Raw genomic sequence first — 26,858 nt, forward strand, 5'->3', positions numbered from 1 at the left:
GGGAAAATAAGGCTGCTTTCTCCGTTTCTCGTTTTAATTTGGTTGTCCTCAGCCACCACTGACCTCAAAATGGTCAATCAGTTCTCCAGGGTACTGCTGATGGGTAAGGGTGCAGGGTGGGTCCTACCAGCATTAAACTGTCCCTCCTACTATTAAATCTTTCTTGAGCAGTATTTCTGGGCCAGTTACGACCCCAAGAACAGTCAGAAAGATTAGCCCAGCCGACAAATCTAATGGCTCATTTTTGCAGTCAGCAGGGGCAGTTGCATGCAATATATGTGTAGGTGAATTGTGTACCTGAAACAGTATAATCTCCCTGGGTCACATCAATCAAAAACTCAAATAAGTAGGGTTTGCCTAAGCAACAGATAAGAACTTCATAAAGCAGGAGCCACCCCCCCCCCCCCGAGGCCAGGCTGAAGTCTCCTCTCAAAAAAATGCCTCCCCAGAGAATCTGCTCATGGCGACAAATGCCCTCGGAAGGCCTGGTGCTTTTGCTCAAACAGCAGCAGCCTCTCCAAGGAGCCTCGCTTTCTGAAGGCACGCACCCAGAGCAAGGCTGCAGGGGCCGGCCGGCCGGCCGGCCTCCTCGTTCCCCCAGACCACCTTGCCACGGAGGAAAAGTGCAGTGTGGGCTTGGCACAGGCGGAACCTTTCTCCCCCGTGAAGCGCCCATTGCCACTCTGGCTGCCCCCAGGAGGGCTGGACTGCTGGGAAGAGCCACTTGCTTTGGATACCTGCCACAGTTGCAGAGAAACAAAGGTGGCAACAGAGGGGAGGGGGCTTGGCGTGCTCCCCCGGGCACTCTTGTTGCTGCCAGCCTCAGTCCAGAGATAAACAAGGTGCGCAAATAGGCTCATTAGGCACCGAAGGAGACTGCAGCACAAAGAGCTCTCTTGCCATCTGGCAGGCTGACCTCCGAGGGGTTTGGGAGGAGAGCTCCCCCCTGCCTCTGGGGCTGGGTCTCCCAGCAGGGCTTAGAGCTGCTCTCCACAGCAGCTTTGTGAGGGAACATCTTGCAGGGCAGCTCTGCAGCCAGTCAGGGCAGGGGTGCCCTGAATAAGGTTCCACAGCTTGTTTTGATGGGTTTTTCTCTGGGACCACAAAGTGACACCCTTTTAAATTTGATAATGACTCCCCCAGCAGCATCCTGGGACCCCCCTCTCCTCTCCCCCCCCCACGGGAGTTCACACACCACAGACGGACAGAAGGCAGCTACCTGTTGCCTTAGCCCTGGAAGACTTTGGGCCCCCAACTTCATGGAGGAAGGGAGACCTGCCCACCACTGCTCTTTCTGCCAGTTGGGCGTGTTTCAACACACTGGCTCTTTGGCAGGTGAGGCAGCTGCAGGGGCAGAGAGGCAGGCTGGCATGGCCCCAGGGTGCGGTGTTCCTAGTAACATAATCCGGCTTAGAAGGCAGGGCAGGTGACAGGTAAAAAGGGCCTGGGAAGGGCCCACTGTTTGCACTGTGCAGGCAGCTAATCTCTCTTCCTCCGGCAGCCCAACTACAGCACACCTTTGTTGGCATAGGCCGGGACAAGGTCTCATAGAAGGGGAAGCTGATCCCAAAGCACAGCCCTGCTCATCATGGGAAAGGGAGAATCAAGCTTCTGGGTCACACAGCAATCTTGCCTCTAGAGAGCCAAGCAGCCCTGCTTCCCAAAAGACAGATGTGCCCACCTTTGCCCAGAATGACTTTCTTGGGTTTTGTTTCCAGTTATGCCTCAAATGACTACACGCCACTCACTACCTGAAACTCAAGTTGGCAGCTCACTTGGGAGCACTGCACCACAAAGGTTAGCCACCAGCACTAGGCACAGGAGAATCACTGCAGGGTCCCCCGTGCCCAAAGACCAGGAGAAGTCAGTCATGCTGTGTGCCATGCCGAGGGAGAAGGAGCTGAGGTAGGTGGGTTGTGGGGGACCACTGGCCTCATGGCCCACTGCCGGCCTCTCTGTCTGCTAGAAAGCCACCAAGCTGTCTTGTGATACCACATGGCTTTCACAGCTTTATTTACCAGGCATGCGTGGCTCAGCCACTGAAACAGGTGATGCCGCGCTAGGATTGGGCCTCCCTTGCCCAGTGGCGCCTTTCTCTCCAGAGCTGCCGCTCTCCTCCCCCTTGCAGGATGCAGGACCTGGAGTTAGGCTTCCGTCCAAGGAGAGGCAAGGATCCGAGCTGTCCCCCTGGTAGCTCCATGGACACAATGCAGGCGAAGAGGTGGCCACGGGGGTAGGGCGGACTGTCCCCGCTCATCTCTTCTTCACCAATTTTTTTGTGGACGTGTTGGGATTCATGCGCCTCCTGCCTGCCCCCAGTGCTCCATCCCGGATCTGCAGACTGGACGCCCGGCTGTAGATGTCGTTCTCCACAAATGGCGACACGCTGGCTGGATAATCTGGATCAAAGACGTTGGTCTTCTGCCGGGCCTTGTGGGAGAGCCGTTGCTGAGGGAAGCGCTGGTCGGCGACCAGGAGAGGGTTCTTGGCATGTTTGCCCCCTTGAGGAGCAGGAAGGGAATACTGGGGTGGGGGGAAGTGGGGAGAATCACAGTTTAAAAGTGACCCCATCGTCCAACAACCTTTACAAGCCTCACAACCCACACCAGAAAGCTGATCCCCGACTTTCCTCCTCCTCCTCTTCTCCAGAGGGGCTGGAGAGCCAAAGGTCTGTTCAATGCACCCCCTGTGATTGGCTGGGTCAACAGCTAGCATGCACTGTGCAGGCCTACAGGGCTACTCCGGCCACCCAAAGGAAGGTCAGCGCCGTGGATCGTTGCAGCCAATGTCCTCCCCAGCAGCAAGAACAGAGGGAAGACTCGGCTTTTGCACTGGCAGTGCTCCTTGTGCCCCAGCCACTCACCCGGAGTCCACGAGGGTTCAGGACCTTTGGGTTACGAGAGAAGTGCAAGTGGAGGCTGCCCTCACTGTCCACGGTCACGGCCACCTTCTTGAGCGTCTTGTTCCCACAGTGGGGGCAGAAAAGGCGAGTCGTTTCATGAGTCGTCCTAGGAAAGAGCTGAGCTGAGTGCCCAAGCATCGGCAACAGCACAGACAGGCTGGCCGCTCCTGAAAGCAGTCCCAAGTCCAGGTGCTTGGTCACGAGCCCATACCTGAAGCAGCCGTGGCATCGCAGAATGTAGCTCCGTGCCTCGCGGATCAGCAGGCCGTTCACAGCCAGGACATGCAAGCCCATCTGCAGCAGGACGTTCTACCCAAGAGAAACCGGAACTGCTCAGAGGGGAGTGGGAGCCCCTTACCCAGCAAGGCTAGTGCTGATACGCTCCAATCTGCAAAGCCTCTATTCCCCCACGGAAATGGTGCTGCTCCTCCACTGATGCCTGGAAATGCCACCTTGTTTCAGAAGGGCTTTCCTGAGTCATCCGTGTGCCTTGGAACACCCCCATGCCCTCCCTCGCCCTAACCCCCTGGCTTTGTGGCCCTGCAGTCCTGCACTTCCTTTGGCTGTGCAGCATTGGCCAAGGAGCACTCAGGCTGGGGGAGCTCCAGTAGCCTCCTGTGGGGCTGGAGGAGCCCCAGCCAACATGGACAATAAGAGGGCCAGGAGGCCAGTCTGTCCTCGCATCCTTAGCTGGCACTTGCCTGCATGGCAAAGTCCGTGGTCAGGCAGCCAACCTGCACATCTGCAGGCTCCGCCCTTTGTCCTGCAGCCTCTTGGATCTGCCGGACGTTGCTGGGTGTGATCCAGCCTTCGTCTCCCTCCTCCTCCTCCTCCTCCTCTGTGCTCTCCTGGTCTTTGGGCTCCTCTGGCTCTGTGGAGCTGCCAGCCGCTTCCTGTGGAAAGTAAATCAATAGAGGCAGGCCTGAAAAGGCAGGGTGTCTGGCCAGCCGGTGCCCCTGCAGCAGCCCCCAGGCCCTCTCACCAGCAACTCCCGGAGGTCCTCCTCGATGCTGGGCAAAGGAGGCCTCCAGAACACAAAAGAGCCGAATGTGGGGTCCTCAGCCCCAGGCGATCCAGGGTGCTCTGGGCTAGCCGTGACCAAGGGGCCCTCTTCACCATCTGGCCGTTTGGTCTAGGCTCAAAGCAAACAGGAATCAAACGCTGTTTGGTCTAGGCTCTGGCCGTTTGGTCTAGGCTCAAAGCAAACAGGAATCAAACTTCAGGCTGGCACACGGAAGGCCCTGGGTTCAAGTCTGGGCACCTCCAGCCAGAAAGCTGAAGGCAGCGTCAAAGACTCAACCCGGGAGCCGGTCTGGCCGTTGTCTGAGAAAGGTGCCAGAGGGTTCCCACACCCAAAGGAAGCAGGTGTTGCTGCACGTCAAGCACTGGCGCAGCTGCCTAAGGGGCCCTGGGGAGCCAGACTCCTTTCCTACTTGCAGGGGCAGCCGAAGACCCCCCCCCCCTTCTGGCGGCCCAGGAGTCCGGGGCAAGCAGGCACCTTAGCAGGGAGATGGAAGCCGGGCAGGTGGACAGGAGCCTCGGGGTGCCGGTCCGTTGTGCGGAGCACGACCTGTGTGGATGCAGGAGAGAGAGAGAGAGAGTGTGAGGGGCTTCGTCAGCCTGGCCTCCCCCCTCCCCTCCCCGGGCTGGGCGAGACGCACCTGTCGGGCGGGTGGGCGGGGCAGGGCGCCCCCGTGCTCGGCATGCAGCTGGCAGGTCAGCGCCAGCACCTGGAGGTCGGTGGCCGAGAGGCTCGCGTAGTCGCCGGTCTGGCGGGCGAACTCCGTCACTGGGGGGGGGGGGGGGGAAGAGTGGGGTGAGGGCCGGCCGCACAGGGGGGGGGGGTCGCACGTGCAGGGGGAGGGGGGCTCACCGAGGCGGAGGAACTCCGGGCGGGGCTGCCGGAAGCGCAGCGGGAAGGGCAGGGCGGCCAGGCGCCGGCGCGTCTCCCTGTCGCGGATCTCGGCGACCACCTCGCGGACCGTGTAGACCTCCCGGCCGATCTCCTGCGGGCGGGAGGGGGAGAGAGGGAGGGTGGGTGGGTGGGTGGGGGGTGCAGCGCCGCAGAGCCTCCCCGCGCGGGCGCAGGCTACCGGACCCGGCGAGCTCACCTGCAGGGGGGCCGCGCGCAGGAAGGCCCCGGCGTCGGCCACGACGTGCTCCACGGGCGCCATCTTGCCGCCCTCGCGGGGCATGCCGGGAGCGGTAGTCTGGGCGCGCGGCAGAGGCGGGCCGGGGAGGTTCAGGCGGCGTCGCGGGGCGCCCTGGGAGTTGTAGTCCCGCCCGGTTGGAGTCACGTGACTCCGCGGCCCACATGACCGGCGACTCCAGGAGGCGGAAGCGGCAGGCGCTGGAGCGGCGCCGGGAGGTCCGCGCCGGGAGGTGGCAAGGGCGGCCGCCGTGGGGGGAGCCGCTTCGCCGCCGCCTCTGCCCTGGGGGCTTCCCGCCGGGTCCCCCCCCCCGCCTAGCCCAGCCGCCCGTGTCCCGCCATGGCCTCTGCGGGCGCCGCGGGGGAGAGGTCGCCGCTGACCGTCCAAGGTGGGCTCCGGCGGGGGGCGCGGGGGGCGCGGGTCCCACCCTCCCTGCCTGCGCCGGTGGGGGGGGGTCTGGCCTCCGCTTGGCCGGTGGGGCTCCGGGGCGGCCCGTGGGTGGCTGCCCGGTTGGCCGGTGCTCCGCGCCCCTTGGGGCAGGGCCGGCGGCCGGCTGCGTGGGCCCGCCTCCCGGGACCCTGCGGGGCGGGGCTGGCTTCGGCCGCCCCCTTTGGACGCCCCCGCGGCTCCCTCGGCGCGGCTGCCGGGCAGGGAGTGCTGCTGGCCTCTCCTTGCGCCGGCGCTCGGGGGCTGAGAGCGGCTGGGCCGGCCGGCCGAGTCCGGACTCGGGTCTCCGTGGCCGGGACTCCCCCCCCCCCCGCCGTCGCCGCCGCCGCCGCCGCCGCCGCCGCGCGGCCATCCCCCAGGGCTCCGGGCCCAGGGCCCGCTCTGCGCCCCAGTCACCACCAGGGGGCGCCCTCCGCTCGGACTGGGGCGCCTCGTCCGCTGAGCCTCTGGAGCAGGAGTCTGTCTATCTGTCCGTCCGTCCGCCCCCTTCAGCCCCGGGATGGAAGACTTGGCCGGCGCCCAGGCCCCCGGCAGCTGGCCCTTGTGTCGCCGGCTTCAGGGGGAGCGGGCGCCCCTGGCCCAGGCCCGGCCTTGTTCCTGGCAAGCCCCTGAGTTGCCCGCTTCCTTTCTGCAGTGGTGTCGGCAAAGCCCAAACTGCCCGCCCGCCAGTCTCGGATCAGCTCCTTTGTGGAGGTGGCAGCCGATGGGCTCAGCAGTGAGACCAAGAAAACAGGCAAGCGGATTGGGGGCACCGAGGTGCTCTGGAACGAGAGCCTCATGCTGTAAGGAGCTGGGATGGGACCTGGTCAAGGGGGGGGGCGCTGGGGTCTCCTGTGGAAGGGAGTGTGCCCTGTGGAGGGGCCTGTTGTGGCAGGCGGGGACCTGGGCAGGAAGGCATCTGCGGAGGGGGTGGGTCAGGGCAGCGTGGGGCTGGGATTCAAAGCGCTCTTGCGGCGAGCGGACCACCGTTGGACGGCTATGGGGCAAAGGCCAGGGGTGGCAGGGGGGCGAGGTGTCTCTGCAGAGCTTCCAGGCCCTTTGGGAGCCAAGCGGTGTCTGTTCAGGGCCATTTTGAGAGCCGGGCCAGGCTCTTAGGAAGCCACCGTAGGCTGCCAGCTGCTACGTCCTCTGCTTGGCTGTGGCGTCACCCGCCTGGCCGCTTGTCTCCTGTCTCCAGGAACGTCACGGCCCAGAGCCACCTCGATGTGAAGCTGTGGAGCTGCCACACCCTCTGGAACGAGCTGCTGGGCGCCGCCTCCTTCACCCTCTCTGGCTTGCAACAGCAAAGCAAGGGGAAAGGTACGCCCTCGCCCCGGGCACTGCCTCCCGTGTGCCGCCCGGGGCCGCTCTCCCCCTCCCCGCGGCCTCCGTGCAGGGCTGCTTGCCTGGCGAGAGTGCTCCCTGGCCTCCGCAGGGAACAAGGCCTCATTGTCAGGGCCTGGGCGGCCTGGCAGGCCCTCAGGGCTGCCAATGTGCTCTGGAGAGAGTGCGGCCCGTCTGGCCCCACTGAGCCCCTGGTTGGTTGCAGCCACTGGTGGCCATTGGTGTAGCCCCATAGGAGCTGCTGCTGCACCAGGGCCTTGGTTCAAGGTGCCTGAGGCCTGGGGGAGCACTCAGGTCTCATCTGGATGGGAAGGGGCTCTCACAGCAAGGGCCTTCCAAGACCCGCTCCTTTGCAGGAGGTCAGTTGGCGCTGAGCCCTCCACCCACTGGACTACCTGGTAGGGGCCTCCAGAGCATGGACTGGGGGAAGGAAGTGTCCTGCCCAAAGACCGGGAAGGAGACCTGTGCCTTCCCCACCCTGTGTGTGTGTGTCCTTGCCTCCAGAGCAGGAGGCGGTGGGGGCTGAGGGGCTTTGCCTGGTAGCTCAGGGCCCCCCAGCATCCACGTACACACAGGGAGCCTGTTCTGAGGAAGCCAGTGGAAAAGGCTCGGCAGGATCCTATGCAGGATGGGAGTTCCCTGGGCCAACTTCTTACCCTGGAGGCGTGGGGGCTGGGGGCTGGTGAGGACTGGCCTCTGAGGACTTTGCTGGGAGATGCAGCCCAAGTGGGACGCCTGCCTTCCCCGCCTGGCACCCTTGGCCTGCCTTCTCTCTACAGGGAGGAGATGGGAAGTGGTGCCCCAGGACTCTGGGCGCGGGGGGATGCCAAAGCTTTCAATCACCCAGAATGGTGAAGAGCCTGGCCTTTGCCACCCCTCCCCCTCCGTGGCCGCATCACTTCCTGCCTGGCCTTTGGCCACTAAGAGGGGCCTTTGGCCTGGGCTGCCGCTTCTCGGGGGACCTCCGTGTGTTGCCGGAGCTGGTCCTGCCCTTGGCTGTGCCCAGCAGCCTCCCTTGGGAGCTGGCACCCCCTCACTAAGGCAGATTCTCCCCCCCCCCATCCTTGCCAGAGTCCCTGCTCTGCCAAGACTGCCCCCCAGAGCAGGGTGGGGGGAGCCAAGTGTGCTGAATGAGCAGCACAGTGTGATGGGGGGGGGAGCTCCTGTCAGGCACCTCATTTGCAGCCCTGCCTTCTCTCCCCCACCTGAGAAAGGGGGTCTTTGTTCCTGGGGCTGCCTGGAGTGGAGCTGACTGCAGGTCTTGGGGAGGGGGAGGTGTGCCTCCCCGCTCAACCGGGGGGGGGGGCACAGCCCTCTTCCTGTCCCTGCTGGCCGCTGGGGAGGCGGAGGGGGCTCTTCCAAGGTGCGTGGGGCAGCCAGAACCCAAAGTGTGACCGCACTCCAGGGTGGGGGAGGAGGCAGCTCTCCCTGGCCTGCTCAATTTGGCTGTTGGCCAGGTGTGGGCTGGGGCTGCAACCCAGCCCCCACTTCAGGTTGCAAGGGGCTCTTGTGTAGGCAGCCAGCCCCCCTTCCCCAGTTCCCGCCAGAGCCCATTCCTGTGCTTCCTTTTCGGCTGGGGCTGGGCTGGGCCCTCACAGCCAGGAAGCCGGCTGCTTCTTAGTGGGATCCTGGCCTGTGGGGGGAGGGGGAGGCTGAGGCAAGCCCTGAGGACCGGGATGGGGGCTGCCAGGCTCTCGGCAAGGGGGCCCAGGAGTGGCTGGCTGGCCGGCTGGCTGGCCAAGGGCCTTCTCCATCCAGTGCCAGCTGCCCTCTGAGGGGGTTCTGGCTTGCTCCCCTTCAGGAGTCCTGCTTGGTTCCAGGGGCTCCCCACAAGCCATGGGGGGGTGGACAGGCAGGCCTGAGCCCCCTCCTTCTTCCTGGGGAAGCCAGTGATCCTATCGGGTCTATTGTTTCCTTTCAGGATAGATTGCCATGATGTCAGCGGAGCCCCCTTGTCAGGCTTGGAGGAGCTCCCCCCCCCCCATGCAGAAGCTTCTCAGAGTGCTGGCTGGAGCTGACCCCCCCCCCCCCAGGTGCCGGCCCTCTCCCTGGGGACTGGGAGCCGAGGCACTTGGGAGTTGTCTGTGGGCCCTTGGCACATGGGGGGCTCCGGCCCGCGATTGGAGCCCTGTTCTGCTCAGGCTGGCATAATGACTGCTGTCTTCAGTCTTTCTCCCTCACTCTCCTCCCTCCTCGGCTGCTGCAGACACTGCGGGTTTGTCCTTCGGGGGCAGCCGTGGGAGGGGAGAAGTCAGGGGCAGAAGAGACCCCTCAGGAGGCCAGCGGCTTGTTCCTCTGGGAAGCCTGCAGGGGAGGCAGAGGTCCTGATGGGCCCCCGTGCCCTGCCTGTGGCCTCTGCCTGGCCTGTCTGCCGTGAAGGGCCCCTCCTGCTTCCTGGGGTTTGGGGTGCTTGGCTCCCCACCAGCCCTGGCTGACACAGAGAGCCTGCCGGTTCTTCCTGGTCGAGCCCAACAAGGGAATCAGGAGGACACCTGACTGTATGTGTGTGTGCATGGGGGGGGGTGTTGTTTTGGTGTGCCCCCCCCTGCCTGGCATCCCTTTTGGAGAGAGCTGTCCACTGCCTCTCCCTCGCTTTTCAGAGCCTGCCCTGGTTCTTCCTGGCCCCTCTGGTTGTGTGGTGCCGGGGAGCTGCCTGCTGCGGCCAGCCCTGCCTCTCGCTCAGACAGGCCTTGGTGCCGGAGACGGCCAGTCGGTCGAATGGCTTGGCTGGGAGTTCCCCCGTGCAGCATGGGGGGGGGGGGGAGGCACGGCACTGAGGGCTCCTTCTGGGCTGTGGCTGCCCCTTCCCACACATGGGCCTTTGTGTGGGTGGGCAGAGGGGCTCCCGAATGTTTATTTGCTTAAGGGAGGGGGGAGGGCAGAGGCCCGCTCCCTGGCCTGGCTCGGAAACGCACAAAACACCTTTTGCTGGTCTGGGGACAAAGAGGGCTTGTGTGGCCCACAGGCATAGCAGCAGCAGCACGAATGAGCAGGACAGGAGGGGCGCCTGCGGAGCGTGCCGGGCTCAGCTGTGGGCCTCCCCAAGTGTGTGTGGGTCCCTTGCTGTCCTCCCCAACGACCCCTGAAGCGCTGCTCTCTTGGGATGCTTGTGCCTGCCCAGCTGGGGCATGAGCTTGGAGCCCCTTGTGCAGCTGGTGGAAGGGCAGCCCAGCACCTCTGGGTGCATCCCGGGAAAGACGGCTCTCCCGGAGGAGGCTGCGGCCGCTTGACTAGCAGCCGATGTTTCCCTTCAGGCAGAGGTGGGGGAGCAGCATGGGGCTCCCCAACCATTGCAGAGGGCCCTGGTGCTGAGGAGCAGAGCTTGGGGGTAGCTGAGCAAGATGTGAGCGTCTGTCCCCAGCAGGGCTACCAGGTTCTGTGTGGTGGGGAGGAAACTGCTTGCTGAGGGCAGCTCCAAGGGGATCGGTGTTTTGGCTGCTCAAGCCCCCTACTGTGGGGACCAGCCTGGGGTATAGAATGGCTCCAGCCAGCCCCTCTCCCAGCAATCTGGCCATCCTGCAGCCCTGCACGGTCTTGGCCTCGTTCTTTGGTGGGGCCTCCCAAGGACCTCTGCTTGGAGCTCGTCCGGAGGCTGTCCTGACGTCCCTCTCCCACTCTGGCCCTTGCAGGGGGGAACAAGCCACTGACCCTGGACCTGCAGGTGGAGCACAAAGGCAGCCTCGTCTCAGGAGGGGAGGTGACCGTCCTCCTGAAGGGGCCTGCTGTTGAGGGGGGCAGCGTGCCTAATGGCGGCCTCCAGGCAGAGGGTGAGTTCCGCAGGCCAGGCTGCTTGTGTGGGGTGGAGGGAAAGAAGGGCCTTCTCTCAGGTGCACCTCTGGTCCCTGAGTCCTGGGCAGCTGCACCCAGACTCAGATCAAGGCCCAAAGTGTTTGTGGCTCTCAGGGCCCTAAGGGCCGGCTTCTGCACTCCTGGACTGGGGGGGGGGGGCTGCAGGGGGTTAGGCTGGCCCTCCTCCTGGGGGGGGGGCTGCCGGCCTCCCTGGGTCTCCTCCAGACCAAGTCCTTGTCTCTTTGCTCCTGCAGAGGGCCAGCTGAACGACAGGGAGGTCGGGGACATGGCTTCCTCTCCCGAGGGCCGGCACCCGGCACCCAGCACCAACTGCTCAGGGAACAGGCCCAGGTAAGGCTTGCTGGCAGGGTGCCAGGATGAGATGGGGAGGGCCTGCCTTCTCCTGTGTGGCCCTGGCTGGCTTTTCTCAGCTGAGCAGTGGGCTGGTGAGAGTCTGGAGGGGGGGGATAGGCAGGGACCAGAGGGGCTTTGCAGAGATCTGAACTCGGATGCTGGCTTCTGGCTTCCACCTTCCCTTCCCGGTGTTGTCTGCATGAGCCAAGCCACAGGGAGTGTTGTGTATCCGGAGCAGGGGAGGAGCCCTAGCCCTGCTTGTGGAGCCTGTGGTCCATGGTTCGATCCCCAGCATCTCCAGGAAGAGCAGAGTTGGCAGTGGCCAGTCAGGCCGTCTAGCCCCGTGTTTTACAACCGCTGGGCCACGGTCCGGTACTCGATTCTGGGCCGTGTGGGGGGAGGCACGGGAGCTGGCGCCCCAGTGGGTTGGGGTGCTCGCCAGTGCCTGCGCATTTGCACCCATGCCTCCCTCCTGTTGCGCTTCTGCCCGCACCTCCTGCCAGCGCCCGGGCATCCCCCCCCCCCCCCGTGCCCAGCCCCGGACCGAAAAAGGCTGGGGACCACTGACCAACCAGTACTACTTGAAGGCTGCCAGGGAGGGAGAGCACTGAACTGACAGGAAGACAGACAATTCCTTCCTGCTCCTCATCAACAGAATTCTCGTGGGTGGGTAGAGCAGAGGCCCTTGGGCAGTGGAGCACAAAATCCCCCAGGCACGGGCGCTGGGTGTGTCCCGCTGGGAGGCAGCTGCTTTGGAACAGACGGTGTGCATGTGCTCTGAACTTTGCAGGAAGGCTTATGCTGCCAGGTTTGGGTCTTTGTCAGTCCTGGGTGGAATCCAGTCCTAAGCAAGCAGTGAGGCAGCAGGGGCATGCCTCTGGGCAGGTCTGGAAAAGGACAGCATGAAGATATTCTCCTTCTCTTTTTTGTGACAGCTTCTCACGATTGACGGTAGACTATCACAGACCAGAGAGGTTCCACTTCTGGCAGCCTGAGTTTACGGGCTTTCCTCCAGCTCTGGAAAATTTTGGCAGGGAAGAGGAAAGGCTCTGTCTGAGTTGGTTGGGGTGTAAAGGGCTGCTTGGCCGCTGCTTGTGATCCCAGTTTGGCTCCTCCCTCCCTCCCTCCCTCCCTTTCTCACCAAGGGGAGGAATTTCTCGGGTGTGTGGCATGAGGTGGAGCAGCCACCTCCTCCCTCCCTCTGGAAGGGGGCTCTCCTGCAGGCTGCTGCCAGGTCTGGGCTGCAGGGAAGAAGGGCTGTTCTTGGGCTCCCTGTAGGGATACTGAGGCAGAGGCGAGCCCTGTTGGCCCCTCCCAGCCCCTGCTGTGCTGCCTGCTCCTCCCAGCTGCTTTGCCCCTTGGGGAAGGCCTGGACTTTGACGGCCGCTGCTGTGGGGTGGCGCTGGCAGCCTGTCTCACTGTAGCTGGGGGGGGGCAGTCCAGAAAGTGAGGCTTTCCCTCCCTGGAGGGCCTTGTATCCCTTTGGCTTTGAGCTGGGCTGGGCCAGCCTCCTCTGTCTCCTCCCAAGGGCCGTTCCCCATTGGCTTGCCTCTCCCCTCCCTCCAGTTTTATGCGGCTCTTCGGCACGGACTCCACCATGTGACCATGTGTGCTTTCTTTCCACACAGCTATTAAAAAGCAGGGCCAAGTTTGGAGCCCCGTCGGAAGGCAGGCAGGCTAATTTTGGCCTGCTTGGTTGGAGCAGAGCGTTGGAAACAGCCTATTTGGGCTTCTAAAAAAACCCTGTGGAGGCAAAAGGGATTTGTTTTTCCCTTCACGCAGGGATGGGCCACCCGCGGCCTCCTCCTGCCCGTTTGGAGCCAAAAGGGGTGCTTGCTTGCACCATGCATGTCCATGCGCACTTGGGTACCGCTCCTTCCCCCTGCTGCCAGGGCCATCTAGCTCTGTGAAGGCACGCCCTTGGGCAGTTCCCAGCTCTGTCTCCAGGCTCCCCCCCTTGTGCCGTGGCTGTGCGCATTCCACATCGCCACTGGGTGCAAATGCAGCCTTGGCCCCTCGTGTGGAGCTTCCTGTCTGGCTTTGTCCTTCCTGGGGAACAAACCTGTTCTAGAGAAACTTCAGGGGGCTGAAAGGAGTCTCCTTCGGGCTGTTTCTGTGACCCTCCCTCTTCTTTGAACCCCCCCCCCACCAATAAATTATGCAAAGTGACCCTTGGCACTTTGTATTTCATTTTTTGAAAGGTTCAGCACCTTTATCCCCAAAGCAACTTGTCTCCTTCTCTTTTTCTCACTTTTTTCCCCTGAGAGGGAGTGGCTGGCCCTGGGTCAAGGAGCCAGCTTCCATGGAACGAGGGGGGATTCGAACGTGGCTCCCCCGGATTGAGCCTGTTTCTCTAACTGCTGCACCACATTCCTTCAGAGGGCAGAATCTGTGGAGGAAGGGGGGTTGTGGTGGGGCCGCCATGCCAGGCACAAGGATGGAGCTGGCAGAGCATGCAGGGGCCTCCTGTGCTTGTGTGCAGGGGACACAGACCTGCTGCCGGAGGGACCGGGCAGAGCTTGACAAACGGGGGGCAGAGCCCCAGAACTGGGCACTCACAGTTGGGCAAGAGCGAGGCTGGCACAGTGAATGGCACAGGTACTGTTCCCTCCGAGGGACCCCCCCCCTCGTCCCCCTCCCTCCAATTGGATTTCTCCCCGACCTCTTAAGTATTGGGGCCCCAGGAGCAGTCTGGTGTGGCCCTGCTTCAGAGAAGCAGCAGCCCCACCCAGGGGAGGAGGGGTCTGGAGGCTGCTGCATGCCTCACTCTGCCCCACCCTAACTGCCCTGCTCTGTATTGTAGTGAATGGAGAACTTGCCGATCCGGCCCCCGAGGCTGAAGAGGAGCAGACTGTGAGCCCCGATCCCCACCCTGCTTGCGACCCTGTGGGAGCAGAGGAACCCCCCGCCTCAGGGACGCAGGTTTCCCAACCGGCAGCGCCCGCCCTGGAGATGCTGCCTTCTGGGTAAGTGGTGCCCTGTGGGGCGGGCGGGCCAATTGTCCGTGCTGCGTCCAGTTGGAGGCGGAGCTCCCAAAAGGGTGACCTCAGGCAGACGCTGGTGACTGGCCTTGCCTGGGCCAGCTGCCTCGCGTCTCGTGGGAAGTGGCCAACAAAAGAGGGGGCCAGGATGCTCTGGGCCCCCTCCCTCTTCTGTGGGACTCCCTCTGGGAACCCTCAGAGGAACCCACCTGAGGCAGGGCAGCGTGACCTAGCTGGCCTGTGGCCAGAATTCAAAGATGAGAAAAGGGTGCGTGGGCATGGTGTGTGTGTGAGAAGCTCTTGAAAGCCCTTTTCCCATACAGCAAGGGATCCAGCCTGGCCTTGAGGCCTGTGTGTTTCCTCTGGACGGCCCAGGTGGCGGGGGGTTGGCTGGCCTACTTTGCAGGGTGGTTGGACCTCCGGAACAAGGCTTGGGAGCAGCACAGTCTGGAGGAGATTGTTCCTGAGGGGAGCCATGCTGGTGTGCTGTGGAAGAGCCAGATTCGATTCCCGGAGCCCCTGAGAGACCAACTCAATTGTGCTTGAGGGGCGGAGAGTCAGAGGATGGCAGCTGCTGCTGAAGGGAGCTTGGCCTCTTGAACACTCCTCCCCCTAAATCCTCCAGGTCTCAAAGGTGCTCCAGGACTTGGATCTACGCCATTTACACCTGCTTTTCAGTTGACAGCATGGTTCTTCCCTTCCTCACAACAACCGTCCTGTGAGGTAGACCCCCACCCCCCACATTCATCTCCCTGTCTTTTGCAGACACTGCTCCTGTTGAGGCTTGGTTGTCCTGTCCTGCAGGGTGGCCTCAGACCCCCCCCCCTCCCGCCTTTGGGGGGCGCTCCAAGAGGCTGGTCTCTCTTCCTCCCTTGCTGCTACTCCAGCGCCAGGGGTGCCCCAGGTTCTTCTCCCTCCGCAGGCCCCTCAGGGAGCCGCTCTCTTCCCACCCGCCCGGGCGCTGGGGGTGGATGGGACTAGCTGTGCCTCCTCTGTTTTGCTTTCTCCCAGCAGCAGTTCTGTGGCAGAGGGGGGGGGCGTGTGTATGGCTAAGCTGCTCCTCCCCCCTTGCGTTTGCCACATTCCCATTGCGGGCGCACAGACGGCTTGCCAAGAGGCAGCAGCTCCGGGGGGGGCGGGAGGGGGGGGCTGGTGCGCTTGCAGTGTCCCGCTGGCTCTCCTGCTCTCGGCCTCCCCAGGGAGGAGTGGTTGGGGGGGGCTGGTTCGAGGCTCCTGGGAGGGACGCCCTCCGCCACCGTGTGCTACCTCTGGCTGGCTGGCTGGCGCAGCGCAGCCGCCACCTCCTGCATCTGGTTCCTATCAGCGGGCTCTGCGCTGAGGACAGCGGCCCTCATTAACACGGCGGCGGTGTGTACACCAGTTCGCGCCTCGTCTCGCGCATACAAAGAAGTGTATTATACTCCCTGGCAGGCAGCGCTGGGCTGTGGTTCCTTACGTAAAGGCGGGTGTCTCGCCTGGCCGGCCAGGTTCCCCGGGGGCTGCAGTCCTGCAACTCGCTGCTCTTCTTGCGCAGGGGCAGGCAGAGGCCCCAAGCCTGGCCAAGCTGCATGGGCTGGCAGGGAGTCACTCGTGGACAGCTGCAGAGACCCCTGGAGAGCTCCTGGAGTTCGAGGGGGGCTTAGAGGGTTGCATGTAGAATTTGGCATCCTGAGAATACGCTTGCAGATTAAAAAAAAAAAAGTAAAGCTTGAAAAATCATTCTGCACACTGTGGAGCAGGGGCTGGGCCTCCAGGAGGCCTCAGGTCTGTGGGGGTCCCAAATGCCAGAAGAACCTGCCTGGATCCGGAGGGGGAGGCCAAGGGGAGGGTTCTGGCATGGCAGCTGGAGTTCTCGTGGGGGGGGGGGGGATGAGTAAGAGCCGGAAGCCGATTCTGAGTCCTAGAAAGTGCTAGAGACAAGACCTTGGGTCACGTTCATGGGTGGCCCCTGCCCCCGAGCCCCCTGCCCCGCTTACTGCCCGCTCTTCCCTGCAGGTGGGAGCAGCGGGAGTTGCCCAATGGGAGAGTCTATTATGTGGACCACAACACCAAGACCACCACGTGGGAGCGGCCCCTCCCCCCGGGGTAGGTGGCCCCAGCACGGAAGAAGCTTTTCTGCAGATTTGTCTCCCAGAAAGCACGAGGGGTGGGGCTGGAGAAGCCGGGGGCTCCAGGAGCCACTGGGACCACTGGGCAGATTCCAGTCCCTGCCGGCTAGGGCCCAGCCTGAGGCTGACCCCTGGTCCTCCATGCTGTGCAGGGGCGGGAAGAAGCTACCTTCATGGATGCCGAAAGAACCAGGGGAGAAGGCCAAGCCGTGGGGGGGGGGCTGGGGGGGAATGGGGACCAGATCCCAAACCCAGGAGCCAGGTCTGCCCCTTGCAGCCCCTTGTCAAGGCCTGGCCAATCCCCACAGTGAGGGGGGGGGGAGGGAGGGAGCTCCATTCTCACCGGGTCTGCTCTTGCCTGTGCAGCTGGGAGAGGCGTGTGGACCCACGTGGCAGGTACTACTATGTGGACCACAACACGCGCACCACCACCTGGCAGCGGCCCACCGCCGAGTCCGTGCGCAGCTACCAACAGTGGCAGAGCCAGCGCAGCCAGCTACAGGGTGCCATGCAGCACTTCAGCCAGAGGTTCCTTTACCAGGTGAAGGGGGCCCTCCATCACCTCCCCCCCCCACAGCTGGCTCCTCCTGATGGGGGTGGGGGTGACCCTGGGCCTGGGCAGGGAGCTCTTGGGGTTCTCTGTTGCGTTGGCACCCAGCTCTGGGGAAGGGGAGAGCCTGGCTCCTGCACCGCTGCCTCCCCCTCCCCCAAACCCAAGGCAGCTTTTGCGGTGCATATGTGTGTGTGTGTGGGGGGGGAGGGATGCTTTTGCGTGTTTTCATCTGGCTCCTCCTCAAAGCTTCTGGAGGCCACAGGGGAGGGTCTCCCCCTCCTGCATTTTGCCCCAACCACCGCCCAGTAGAGGAGGGCAGGCAGAAAGAGAGCAGCTGGCCCGAGGCCACCCAGGAAACGCCTGGGTTTTCGGAGAGCAGCTACTAGAAGTGTCTGTCCAGACTCAGGAGGAAATTAGGCCAGGGCCTGTTTTTCTGGTCCCATGGATGGATTCGGGCTGCTGCCTGCTGTGGATATTGCCAGGCTCCTCTTGTGGGTGTCCGGTCTGGTCTCCTGGACCCCACTAACTTCTCAGGAGGAGGGAGCATTAACTGATAACCCACCCCCTCGAAACCCCCCCCCCCTTCCATTTCAGATCTCTTCACCTGTGCCACACAATCAAGGAACGCTGGATCAAGCTCTGCATGTGTGTGTGTGTGTGTGTGTGTACATGCGTGTACATGCGCCCATGCCAGAGGGGCAGAATCAGTGGCCCTTGTACTAAGGGAGGGGAGGGGGGTGTTCAGGCAGCACAGCTGGTAGCCAACCCCCCCTCATGGGGAGGTGAGAGGAGCCCTCTTTCTCCTTGGGAGTCCTTGGGAAGAAGGACCTTTGGCCCCTGGAGACCTGGCCCGCTCCATCCACCAGCCCCCCCCCCCAAGTTGCGCTGCTGAGGAGGAGCTGTCCCCCCCCCCCCGGGTTGGGGCTGCCTGGCGCAGGATAAAGGTGCTTTGTACAGGACCGGTGGGGGGCTGGGGGGAAACGCCTGTCTGTGCGGCATGAATGCGCCCTCAGTCTGCGAGGGAGAGCATCTTGCATCTCGCACCCGGCTGCGAGGGGGAGGGGGGAGGGGGGAGGCAGGCAGCCCACAGGCCGAGCCAGGAAGTGCTGGGCGTGGACACGGCTTGTGGGAATGATTTCATTGGAAAGGCCTGTGCTACTTTTCCCTTCTTGCGTGTGGTTCTTGGAGGAGGTCGGAGGCGGGACGGCAGGCAGGCAGCAGCATGGGCTCGCCACCCTTGCCTCGGCCAGCACGGGGGCAGCAGCTGCCGGGAGAAGCCTCTGGCCTCTTGGGTGCTCAGCCCCGGGCCGCTTGCCTTCTGCACGGGGCTTTGCTCTGTCCCCAGCCAGCTCTTCCTACCCCACCTGGCCAGCCTCGTTATTCCACCCACCCGTGACCACCATGCTGCTTGTCTCTGACCCCTCTAGTCTTCGGCCGCACCGTCGGACAGTGACCCGCTCGGCCCCCTTCCTCCTGGCTGGGGTAAGTGCTCTCTCTTGGCCCCCCCCCCCGGCAGGTGTGGCGTACATCGGGAGACTAGACTGGCCCAGCCACCTGCTTGGGCTCCCCGTTCAGGAACTGGCTTTGTTGTGATTTCTGCCTTTGGAGCCCAGAGATATTGGGGGCGGCGGAGGGTGATGTGGCCCCCTGGCTCATAGCTTCTGTTGTCCACCTTGGGACGCCCAAGGGGAGTTTTCCAGCTGCCTTCAGGCTACTTGGCTTCTGGAGTGAGATGTGGTGAGGGGTGTGTGTGTGTGTGGGGGGGGCCACTGGCCCATGGAGTGTCAAAGCTGGCTAGGTCTGATGCCAGGGGCTTGGCTGGCTCTCAGCGGGGGACACGGGAAAGGTTCTCAGAACTTGCCTGTCCATGAAGACCCTGCGGGTGACTCTGGCTTCTGAGGAAGCACGGGGGGGGGGGGGAATTGCCTCTCAGGTGTGGAGGAAGGATAGCCCTTGGGAGGGAGCCAGGGATGAGCCGTGGCTGAAGGTCCCACCAGCTCCCGTAGGTGCTGTGAAAGGAGCTGTGCCTGAGAGCTGCTGTCGGCCTGAGTAGACAATGCTGACCTGGATGGAGGAAGGGTCAGAGTCAGTCGAGGGCAGCTTCAGGCGCTCGTACTGAGGAGGTCCCATGGCTCAGGGGCAGAGCCTCCGCTTGGCACACAGAAGGTCCCCGGCTGCTCTCCCCCCCCCCCCCCCCCGCAGCCTCTCCAGCTAAGAGGGCCAGGCAGGAGGGGAGGGGGAGGTCCCTTTTCTGCCCAAGGCCCTGGAGAGCAGCAGAGGCAAGACTGCCTTGGAGAGACCATGGGGTGAGGCGGAGGCAGCTTGGTGTGGGCTTCCCTTCTCCCCCTCTTTTATGGGCCAGAGACGAGAAACTGAGTGGGTGGGGAGAAAGAGTCTGGGGTGGGGGGTGGGGTCTGCTAATGAGTGTGCACAAGGAAGGTGTTGTATGTTGCAGCTCCAGGACCCACCTTCCCTCTCTGAGATGGGGCCCTAGGTGGCTTGGCTTCGTAGTGAGAGAACGGGCTGGGAGGGGAGGGAGTGTCTGAGCCCTCCCTCCTCCGAGGAGCCTGCTGCTTGCCCTCCACTGGGGTCCAGCAGGGAAGGCTGAAGGCGCTCTCTCTCTCTCTCTCTCTCTCTCTCCCCCCCCCCTTCCAGAAAAGAGGCAGGACAACGGGCGCGTCTACTATGTGAACCACAACACTCGCACCACACAATGGGAGGACCCCCGCACTCAGGGGTAGGAGGGCAGTCTCTGGAGGCAGCTCCCCACCCCAGACCCAGGGAGTGGCCAGGGAGTTCTGCTCAGGCCTCCATTGTGCTCCAGGCCTTGGGAAGCTGCCGTTCCGATGGTGGGGAGGAAGGGGCAGGGGCAGGGGCAGGGGCAGGGGCAGTTCCTGGATCAGCCTTCTGTCTTTTTCCGGCAGGATGATCCAGGAGCCAGCACTGCCGCCCGGATGGGAGATGAAGCATACAAGCGAGGGCGTGTGCTACTTTGTGGACCACAACACTCGCACTACCACCTTCAAGGACCCCCGTCCTGGATTCGAGTCTGGGTAAGTCCCTGCCAATTGGATCTCTGCCCCCGGTTCCAGGCTGCTTCCTTTGCTAGCCCTGCAGGGCAGGCCTCTGGGACAGATCTTGCAGTGCTGGTTAGGGCCTTCTTGGTCAGCCACGCCTGCCCCTCTGTCTGGAGGAAGGGTGAAGGAGGGGCAGTGCTGGAGCTTCCAGAGTGTGGCCGGGGGGGGCGTGGGGTGCCAGAGGAGCCCGGAGGGCTGTGGCTACGTCTCGGGAGAGGCAGGAACCAGGAGAGCAGCCTGGATGCTGGCACGGGTGGGGGGTCACTGGGAGGCACTGTGTGTGTTGAGGGGTGTCTCTGAGCATGCCTGCCTTCTGGCCTTCCCAGCATCCTGGGGGTCCAGCTGTTCCTCAGAGGGTTGGCCTGACCTGGGGGGAGGGGAGCTTTCCTTGCCTGACCGGGGGGGGGGGGGTTGCTGTTGCAGGAGCAAGCAAGGGGGCTCCCCTGGTGCCTATGACCGAAGCTTCCGCTGGAAATACCACCAGTTCTGCTTCCTCTGCCATGTAAGTGGCCATAACTGTGGACCTGCCTCTAGAAAATGTCCTGATGATGGGGGGGCGGGCGGGGGGTTGGAGCCCCTTCCCTCGGGGGAAAGGCTGAGGAGGGATGGCCCAGAGCGGGCGATGGGCAGTAGGCAGAAGGAAACTCCTCTTTACTTCATGAGGAATGCTAGTCTGAGGCTCCCTGCCCCGGAACAAGGAGATGGCCATGAAGAGGGGGCTTGACCCGTGCCCGGAGGACGGGTCCAACAAAGGGAGCCTCCCCTGGCTGAGGCAGTCCGTCTGGGCTGCTCTGCCTTTTGTGGGCCAGATCTGGCAGGGCTCTGCCCGGGGCTGCATGTGGGGGGGGGCGGGTGCTGCAGGGCAGGCTGACTTTGGGTCTGCCACCGCCTGTGCCTCCTTTGCAGTCTAACGCTCTGCCCAGCCACGTCAAGATCAGCGTCTCGCGGCAGACCCTCTTTGAGGATTCCTTCCAGCAGGTGAGGCTTCGGCCAGGGAGGGGCGGGGGGAGGACGGGGGTCTCTGCACACCCAGTCACCATTTGTTCTCCCCCCCCCCCCGGTCGCATCTCCAGATCATGAACATGAAGCCGTATGACCTTCGCCGCCGGCTGTACATCATCATGCGCGGGGAGGAGGGCCTGGATTATGGAGGCATCGCCAGGTGAGTGGGGGGCAGCGGCCTGGAGCTGAGAGGGGCTGCAGGGCGGGCGTCCCTCCGGCCTCCGCGGGCTCCAGCACTCGCCGTGTTGCTGCGTCTGCACTAGATGGCGGCTCCTGCGGGGCCCGAGCCCCACGGGTATCTCTCTGTGTCCCGCCAGTGGTTTTACCCTATGGTAGGTGACGTCAGGCTGTTCTACCACAGGGTAGAACCACGGACGGGATGCCGGGCCTTCCTGCGTGGACGACGGGATGTATCGAGAGGAGGGGCCGGGGGGGTGGAGGGCCTGCCAGTGGCGGGGGGCTGTGTCCTCCGTGGCTCTTTCAAAGGGAGACCCCGGACACAAACTCGGTGACCCCTCCCCTCCTGCCCCCGCACAGGGAGTGGTTCTTCCTGCTCTCCCACGAGGTGCTCAATCCCATGTACTGCCTCTTTGAGTACGCCGGCAAGAACAACTACTGCCTGCAGATCAACCCGGCGTCCTCCATCAACCCCGACCACCTCACCTACTTCCGCTTCATTGGCCGCTTCATCGCCATGGTGAGCTCCGGGGGGGGGCGGGGATTGTCCTGGGGCTGCCGTCCGCCCGGGAGGTCAGCTGGGCCCCTGTCAAGGTGGCATCCTGCGCTCCCTCCCTCCCTCCCTCCCTCCCTCCCTCCCTCCCTCCTTGCGCACTTGGTGATGCACAGACTCTGTTGCTGCTGATCCCGCCGCGTCAGGAGGGCCTTCCTCCCAGCCCCATCTCATCCCATCCGTGAAGGGTCCGGGGGGGGGGGAACAGCTGTAGGGGGCTCACATCACTGCCAGCCAAGCGCCTCTTGTGGGCTGGCCAATGCAGCCCCTTTGGGGTCCTTCTGTGCAGAAGTGTGGCTGGGAAAAGCTGTTCTCTCCCATCGAGCCCTCCCCTGCGGAAGGAAGGAGTCCTGGCGGAGCTGCAGTCAGAAACTCCCCCCTGCCCTGCTCTGCCCTGCCCCACCCCGCCCCAGAGAGGCTGTGGCTTTGGGAAGGGAAGAGCCGGGCCGAAGCGGCTATACCCCACGTCAGTCGTGCCTCTGGTTGCCTGGTGCTGGCTGGTGCTGGGATTGCTTAGGCCTGGGGTGGGGGGTGCTGGAAAGGATCCCCCTCCCCCAAGCAGCTCCTCCCTGCCAAAGGCTCCCCCCCCCCCGCCTGCCTCCCAGGCCCCAGACGATTACTCACCGCCCAGCTGGGCTGATCCAGACGCAAGCGGCCGCCTGCGTTTTCCTTGGCTCAGGCAGGCAGGCCTGTGGCCATCGTGGTGGCTTGAAACAAGCGCGGCTCTCAAGCTGTGTGGGGAGGGGGCTTACTTGGAGGGAGAGGCACAGAGGGGCCCTTGGCTTCCTGGGTACTCCCAGCAGGCTTTCTGTGGCTTGTCCGTGGGCCGTTTCCTCAGTGCAGAAAGAGTGAGGATTCGGGGGGGGGGGGTTCACAGGGGCTGCCCCGCGCGCCAATTAGAGCAGAGGTGTCTCCCTCTTTCCCTGGCAGGCCTTGTACCATGGCAAGTTCATCGACACGGGCTTCACGCTGCCCTTCTACAAGCGGATGCTCAACAAGAGGCCCACCCTGAAGGACCTGGAGTCCATCGACCCCGAATTCTACAACTCCATCCTGTGGATCAAGTCAGTAGCTCAGGCCGCGGACCCAGCGTGTGGGGAAGGGCTTAGTTTGCCCCGGGGCAGCAGGGGAGGATGAGCTGAGACTGGAGCCCCCCCCCCCACCCCTTTGAATGTTGCCCTTGTTCATGAAGGTGGAATGGGGACCCGAGAGGCCCACAGCTCCCGGCTGACTGAGGCTGCTTTGGGGTGCAGCCTGCTCACTTGGCCAGCCTTTGGTTTACGGGGCAGGCCTGGTGATGGCGTGGGCCCAGGAAGGAGGCTTCTGGGAGGATGCAGGAGAAGGCCAGCCCTTGGCTCTAGGAGGACAGCCAGGCCTCAGGAGACGCTGGCCTCTCTTGCCCCAGGGCCCACCAGGGCTGGCTGGGGGGCTGTGGCCGGGGTCTCCCGGCCACCTGCTTAATGTTCTGTGTGTGGTGCTTCGCAGAGAGAACAACCTTGAGGAGTGTGGCTTGGAGCTCTACTTCATCCAGGACATGGAGATCCTGGGCAAGGTCACCACCCACGAGCTGAAGGCCGGCGGGGAGGGCATCCGGGTCACCGAGGAGAACAAGGAGGAGTACATCATGTGAGTGAGTGAGTGAGTGAGTGAGTGAGTGAGTGAGTGAGTGAGTGAGTGGCATGCGAGGCCAGGGGGCGGAGTCCACGTGGCTGCTCTCCTGAGCAGCTTGGCCGGGGCTCTTCCCTGTGCCTCCCCTGGGTGCCTCCCTGCTCCTCAGTGGAGCCAGCGTGCTGCTTGGCCTTGCACAGATTTGTGTGCACCGCTCGGTTCTCGCCTGGGATGTGGGAAAGTGAAGAGTCAGCCTTCTCTGCTTGGGTGCTGCGCAGGGGCTCCTGGGAAACCTTCCCATTCCACCTAGCCTTTTGCTGGGCCCTGAGCAGCCCCTCTGAAAGCAGGCGGGGAGCGCAGCGGGTCTGGGGATGGCCAGGAGGGCTCACTGCCGGACCCCTGGCTTGTCCCCACAGGCTGCTGACAGACTGGCGTTTCACTCGTGGGGTGGAGGAGCAGACCAAGGCCTTCCTGGATGGCTTCAATGAGGTGGCCCCCCTGGAGTGGCTGCGCTACTTTGATGAGAAGGAGCTGGAGGTTCGCCCCAGGGCTGGGAAGGGGGGGGCGGGGGGGCACAGGCAGGCCCTTTGGTGTGTGGGGCCTTTGCAGCCTGCTCAATAAAGGAGGGATTTGCATCAGTATGAGCAAAGCCACATTTTGTAATATGCCCCTGGCATTTCTGAGCAGTGAACACATGTTGGGAGACATCAGTGGGTGCTGCCCTCCTCCCTGCAGCTTCCCCAGGAATTACAGGTCAGCCCCCCCCCCACACACACACACAGCAGGCTCCTCTGCTGTCCAGCCCCACGGCCCTCTTCAGGCTGTGCTCCCCATCCTCTGGGCCCTGCGGGGGTCTCAGGCCTGACCGTCTCCTCTCTCCCTCTGCAGCTGATGCTGTGTGGCATGCAGGAGATCGACCTGAGCGACTGGCAGAAGAACGCCATCTACCGGCATTACACCAAGAACAGCAAGCAGGTCCAGTGGTTCTGGCAGGTAGGCCCCCTCGGCTGAGTGGGCCCTTGAGGGGGGTGGGGGTCGGGAGGGGCAGCGAACGTGGAGCATCCAGGGTGCATTTCCCCCCTCTTCACTTTCGCTTTCTGCTGCTTGATGCCTCCTGCCCATGTGGGTCGCAGGTAGTCAAGGAGATGGACAATGAGAAGAGAATCCGTCTGCTGCAGTTTGTGACGGGGACGTGCCGCCTGCCCGTTGGTGGATTTGCCGAGCTGATCGGTACGCGTGTCTCCGGGCTCCCCTGGGCGCAGTGGGCGTCTAACCCTGAATCACAAAGGGGGGGGGGGGACACACTGGATCCGAGCACTCCAAGGGAGGGTCCCCCCCCCTCCTCCTGGTCTCAAGTGCTGGGGGAGCAGAGCTGGGCGGGTGCCCATGGACCCATGCCATGCATCAGGCCTGCGGCTGAACGCTCGTCTGGGGGGGGGGGAGGCAAAGCCACCCCTCGTGCTGCTGTGGCCGGGCGCGGTGCTCCTCCCTGGGCTAAGCGGCTGTTTCCCCCTCTCCGGGCAGGGAGCAACGGGCCTCAGAAGTTCTGCATTGATAAAGTGGGCAAGGAGACGTGGCTCCCCCGGAGCCACACGTGGTAAGTGAGCCCCTATCCTGGAGGGTGGGGCGGGTGGGGCCGGGAGCCCCTCTGCTGATATGTGGTCCTGGCTCTCCTGCAGCTTCAACCGCCTGGATCTGCCTCCCTACAAGAGCCTGGAGCAGCTGAAGGAGAAGCTCCTCTACGCCATTGAGGAGACCGAGGGCTTTGGGCAGGAGTGAGGGGGCAGCGGCAGGAGGGGAGCAGAGGACTGTGGGCGGGGCCTGCAGATAGCTCCCCCCTCCTCCCTCCTGTTTTGAGGCAAAGGAGGGCGGGTCTGGTCCCCAGCGGCAGTTTGGACTCCATTCTCTTCCAGCGGTGTGCGCATCCCACTCCCTTGCCCCCTCCCCTACCAGCAGCAGCAGCTCCCACTGCCTTTGCCTCCCCCCCCCCCCCCGAGAGGCCACGGGCCCTTGTCTCCCCCCCCCCCCCCCGTTCTGGACTGCGTGCTCTTTCTGACTCGTGGGCTGCAGCTGCCTTTAGAGTGATCCAGAACCCACCCCCCCCCCCCCGCCCCAGCCTGAACCTGACAGGAGGGTGCCGCACAGGATCTCAACCAGCCAGCCTGTTTACGAATGGAGAAGTTTTTGTCCAGCTCCCTGCTTGAAGCACACCAAGCCCGGTTGGCCCCAGAGCCCAGGCCCTTTATCCTCCAGAGGCCTTTCCTTCCTTGCGGGGCCGACATTGAGGACTCTGCGGATTTCCTGCATACACTGCAGGCTCCCCTCGCCCCAAGATGGACATGGTGGACGCTGGGCCCTGCCTGCCCCCCACCCCAGACCGCCGTGGCTGTTCAGACCAGAAGAGCATCCCCCTTGGCTTCTCCTGGCCACAGACTGGGCTTCCCCCAGCCAGGGACTTTTGCAGAGACGGTCCTGCCCGGCACCCCAGCCCCAGGCTGTTCTTCTGCGTCTTTAAGGGCAGATGGACACAAAGAGCCCCCATGTCCCACCCACCCCCCGGCACTTTTTGAATGGGGAGGGGCCTGATGGATGATTTTTTGAGTGAGAGAGGAGCCAGCTATGTACGCGGAAGTGACCTCCAGAGTGACCTCCAGACCCCCCTCCCCCGTGTGTGTGTGTGTGTGTGTGTGTGGCTTCCCTCCTGTGTGTTAGGGGAGCTGCCCACCAGCGTGTGAGTGCTTGTGGATGGGAGCAGAGCTGCCTGTACATACTCGGGTGTGTATATCTGTATAGAACTGTCTGTTGACACAAAGACTTGCAATAGCTTTTGATGGGGATATGGATACTTTTGTACTGACCCCCCCCACCTCGGTGACGCCATCCCTTGTGCAATAAACAATCTACAGCTGCTGGTGGGCTTCGTGTCTCCCTCTGTCTCTGAGAGGGGCAGGGTCTTCCTGGGTGGGGCCCCTCGAGAGCTTCCCCTGGCACCAGCGCCCAGCCCTCCAGCCGCAAGTGGGCCAAGAGCAAAGCTGGGCCATAGAGTCTGTGCAGAGCAGGGGGGTGAGGGGGGAGCCCTTTCCTGGAGCCGCCTTTGGAGGGACCAGGGCTGGGGGTGGGGTGCAAAGTGAAGGCCCTGAGCGGTGGGGAAGGGCTGGGCTTCATTCCAAAAGGTGTGTGCGGGAGGGAGGGAGGGCTTGGGCCTGCTGGGGAAAAGGGGCTCTGCTGTTCAGTCACTGAAGGCGGGGGGGGGGGCAGCCCTGTTTTGTGGGCAGAGGCGGGGCTGCCAGCATCGCCCGCGCAGAATGTTTAGCTTGGCCTGCTGGCACAGGCTGGTTCTGTGTTCTGCTTCCGGCCAAGCAGATCATGGTGTTCTTGGACACGAAACCACCCGTGTGTTCCAGTGGCTGGGGGTGCCATCTTTCCTCCCCCTGCAAAGCAAGGGAAGAGACAGAGCTCAGGCAGCCTCAGAGAAAGGAGGGGCCCAAGGGCAAGATCCAAACACAAATGTAAACATACGTTACACGAAGCAGATCTTTATGATGTAAATGAACAATAAATATATCTGGCTGAAGTTTGTGTTAGAGCAAAGGTGGCCTGGCCATATAAGTGCTATCTGATGAAACCTGCTGATCTCAAGGAGTTCCTCAAAGATTTCCCTGCAGACTTTTTCCAGTGACAACCTGGGGAGGTCGGTCCAGAGTCAACACAGAGGTGCTCGAGAAGCAGTCTGCAACCCCCCCAGTGGCCTTGGCTGCCATTTTTAAATGTTTATATGTGTTTCCATTCATATCCCAGAGACCCATGGTGGTCTTTGCCGGAAGTCTTCCAACG

The 26,858-nt window shown here is 63.2% G+C and overlaps 2 protein-coding genes across 3 annotated transcripts; one reads left to right on the forward strand and one right to left on the reverse strand.

The window, feature by feature from the left end:
* Nucleotides 1–1,983: 1,983 nt before the first annotated feature.
* Nucleotides 1,984–5,264, reverse strand: NOB1 (NIN1 (RPN12) binding protein 1 homolog). 2 transcript variants are annotated; one of them, XM_077310457.1, is made up of 9 exons: nt 5,014–5,264; nt 4,776–4,908; nt 4,564–4,691; nt 4,401–4,472; nt 3,885–4,034; nt 3,604–3,795; nt 3,114–3,211; nt 2,864–3,008; nt 1,984–2,523 (listed from the first exon to the last, which is right to left on the reverse strand). In XM_077310457.1, the coding sequence occupies exons 1-9, from the start codon at nt 5,095–5,097 to the stop codon at nt 2,254–2,256; spliced, it is 1,272 nt and encodes a 423-aa protein (XP_077166572.1). In that variant the 5' UTR covers nt 5,098–5,264; the 3' UTR covers nt 1,984–2,253. The 2 variants fall into 2 exon arrangements, with proteins under 2 accessions (XP_077166572.1, XP_077166573.1); XM_077310458.1 differs by lacking the exon at nt 3,885–4,034.
* Nucleotides 5,225–25,934, forward strand: WWP2 (WW domain containing E3 ubiquitin protein ligase 2). The gene is made up of 23 exons (XM_077310456.1): nt 5,225–5,440; nt 6,134–6,281; nt 6,677–6,798; nt 10,452–10,589; nt 10,866–10,962; nt 13,448–13,563; nt 13,769–13,931; nt 15,942–16,031; nt 16,421–16,595; nt 18,035–18,089; nt 19,263–19,344; nt 19,532–19,660; nt 20,108–20,186; nt 20,591–20,662; nt 20,758–20,846; nt 21,224–21,383; nt 22,347–22,480; nt 22,902–23,042; nt 23,441–23,561; nt 23,913–24,017; nt 24,158–24,254; nt 24,549–24,621; nt 24,704–25,934. Exons 1-23 carry the CDS (start codon nt 5,392–5,394, stop codon nt 24,801–24,803), a joined length of 2,535 nt encoding a protein of 844 aa, XP_077166571.1. The 5' UTR covers nt 5,225–5,391; the 3' UTR covers nt 24,804–25,934.
* The last annotated feature ends 924 nt before the right edge of the window (nt 25,935–26,858 follow it).

The sequence above is a fragment of the Paroedura picta genome, chromosome 14, assembly GCF_049243985.1.
Source record: "Paroedura picta isolate Pp20150507F chromosome 14, Ppicta_v3.0, whole genome shotgun sequence".
NCBI lineage: Eukaryota > Metazoa > Chordata > Lepidosauria > Squamata > Gekkonidae > Paroedura > Paroedura picta.

Bases quoted from the DNA above. Each gene is read 5' to 3' on its own strand.
- WWP2 (XM_077310456.1), top strand. From the start codon at position 5,392: ATGGCCTCTGCGGGCGCCGCGGGGGAGAGGTCGCCGCTGACCGTCCAA. The intron at 22,481-22,901 runs GTCAGTAGCTCA...GGTGCTTCGCAG, and splicing joins AACTCCATCCTGTGGATCAA to AGAGAACAACCTTGAGGAGT. The intron at 24,622-24,703 runs GTAAGTGAGCCC...GCTCTCCTGCAG, and splicing joins CTCCCCCGGAGCCACACGTG to CTTCAACCGCCTGGATCTGC.
- NOB1 (XM_077310457.1), bottom strand. From the start codon at position 5,097: ATGCCCCGCGAGGGCGGCAAGATGGCGCCCGTGGAGCACGTCGTGGCC. The intron at 3,009-3,113 runs GTATGGGCTCGT...GCTCTTTCCTAG, and splicing joins CGATGCCACGGCTGCTTCAG to GACGACTCATGAAACGACTC. The intron at 2,524-2,863 runs GTGAGTGGCTGG...CCCCCACCCCAG, and splicing joins TGAACCCTCGTGGACTCCGG to TATTCCCTTCCTGCTCCTCA.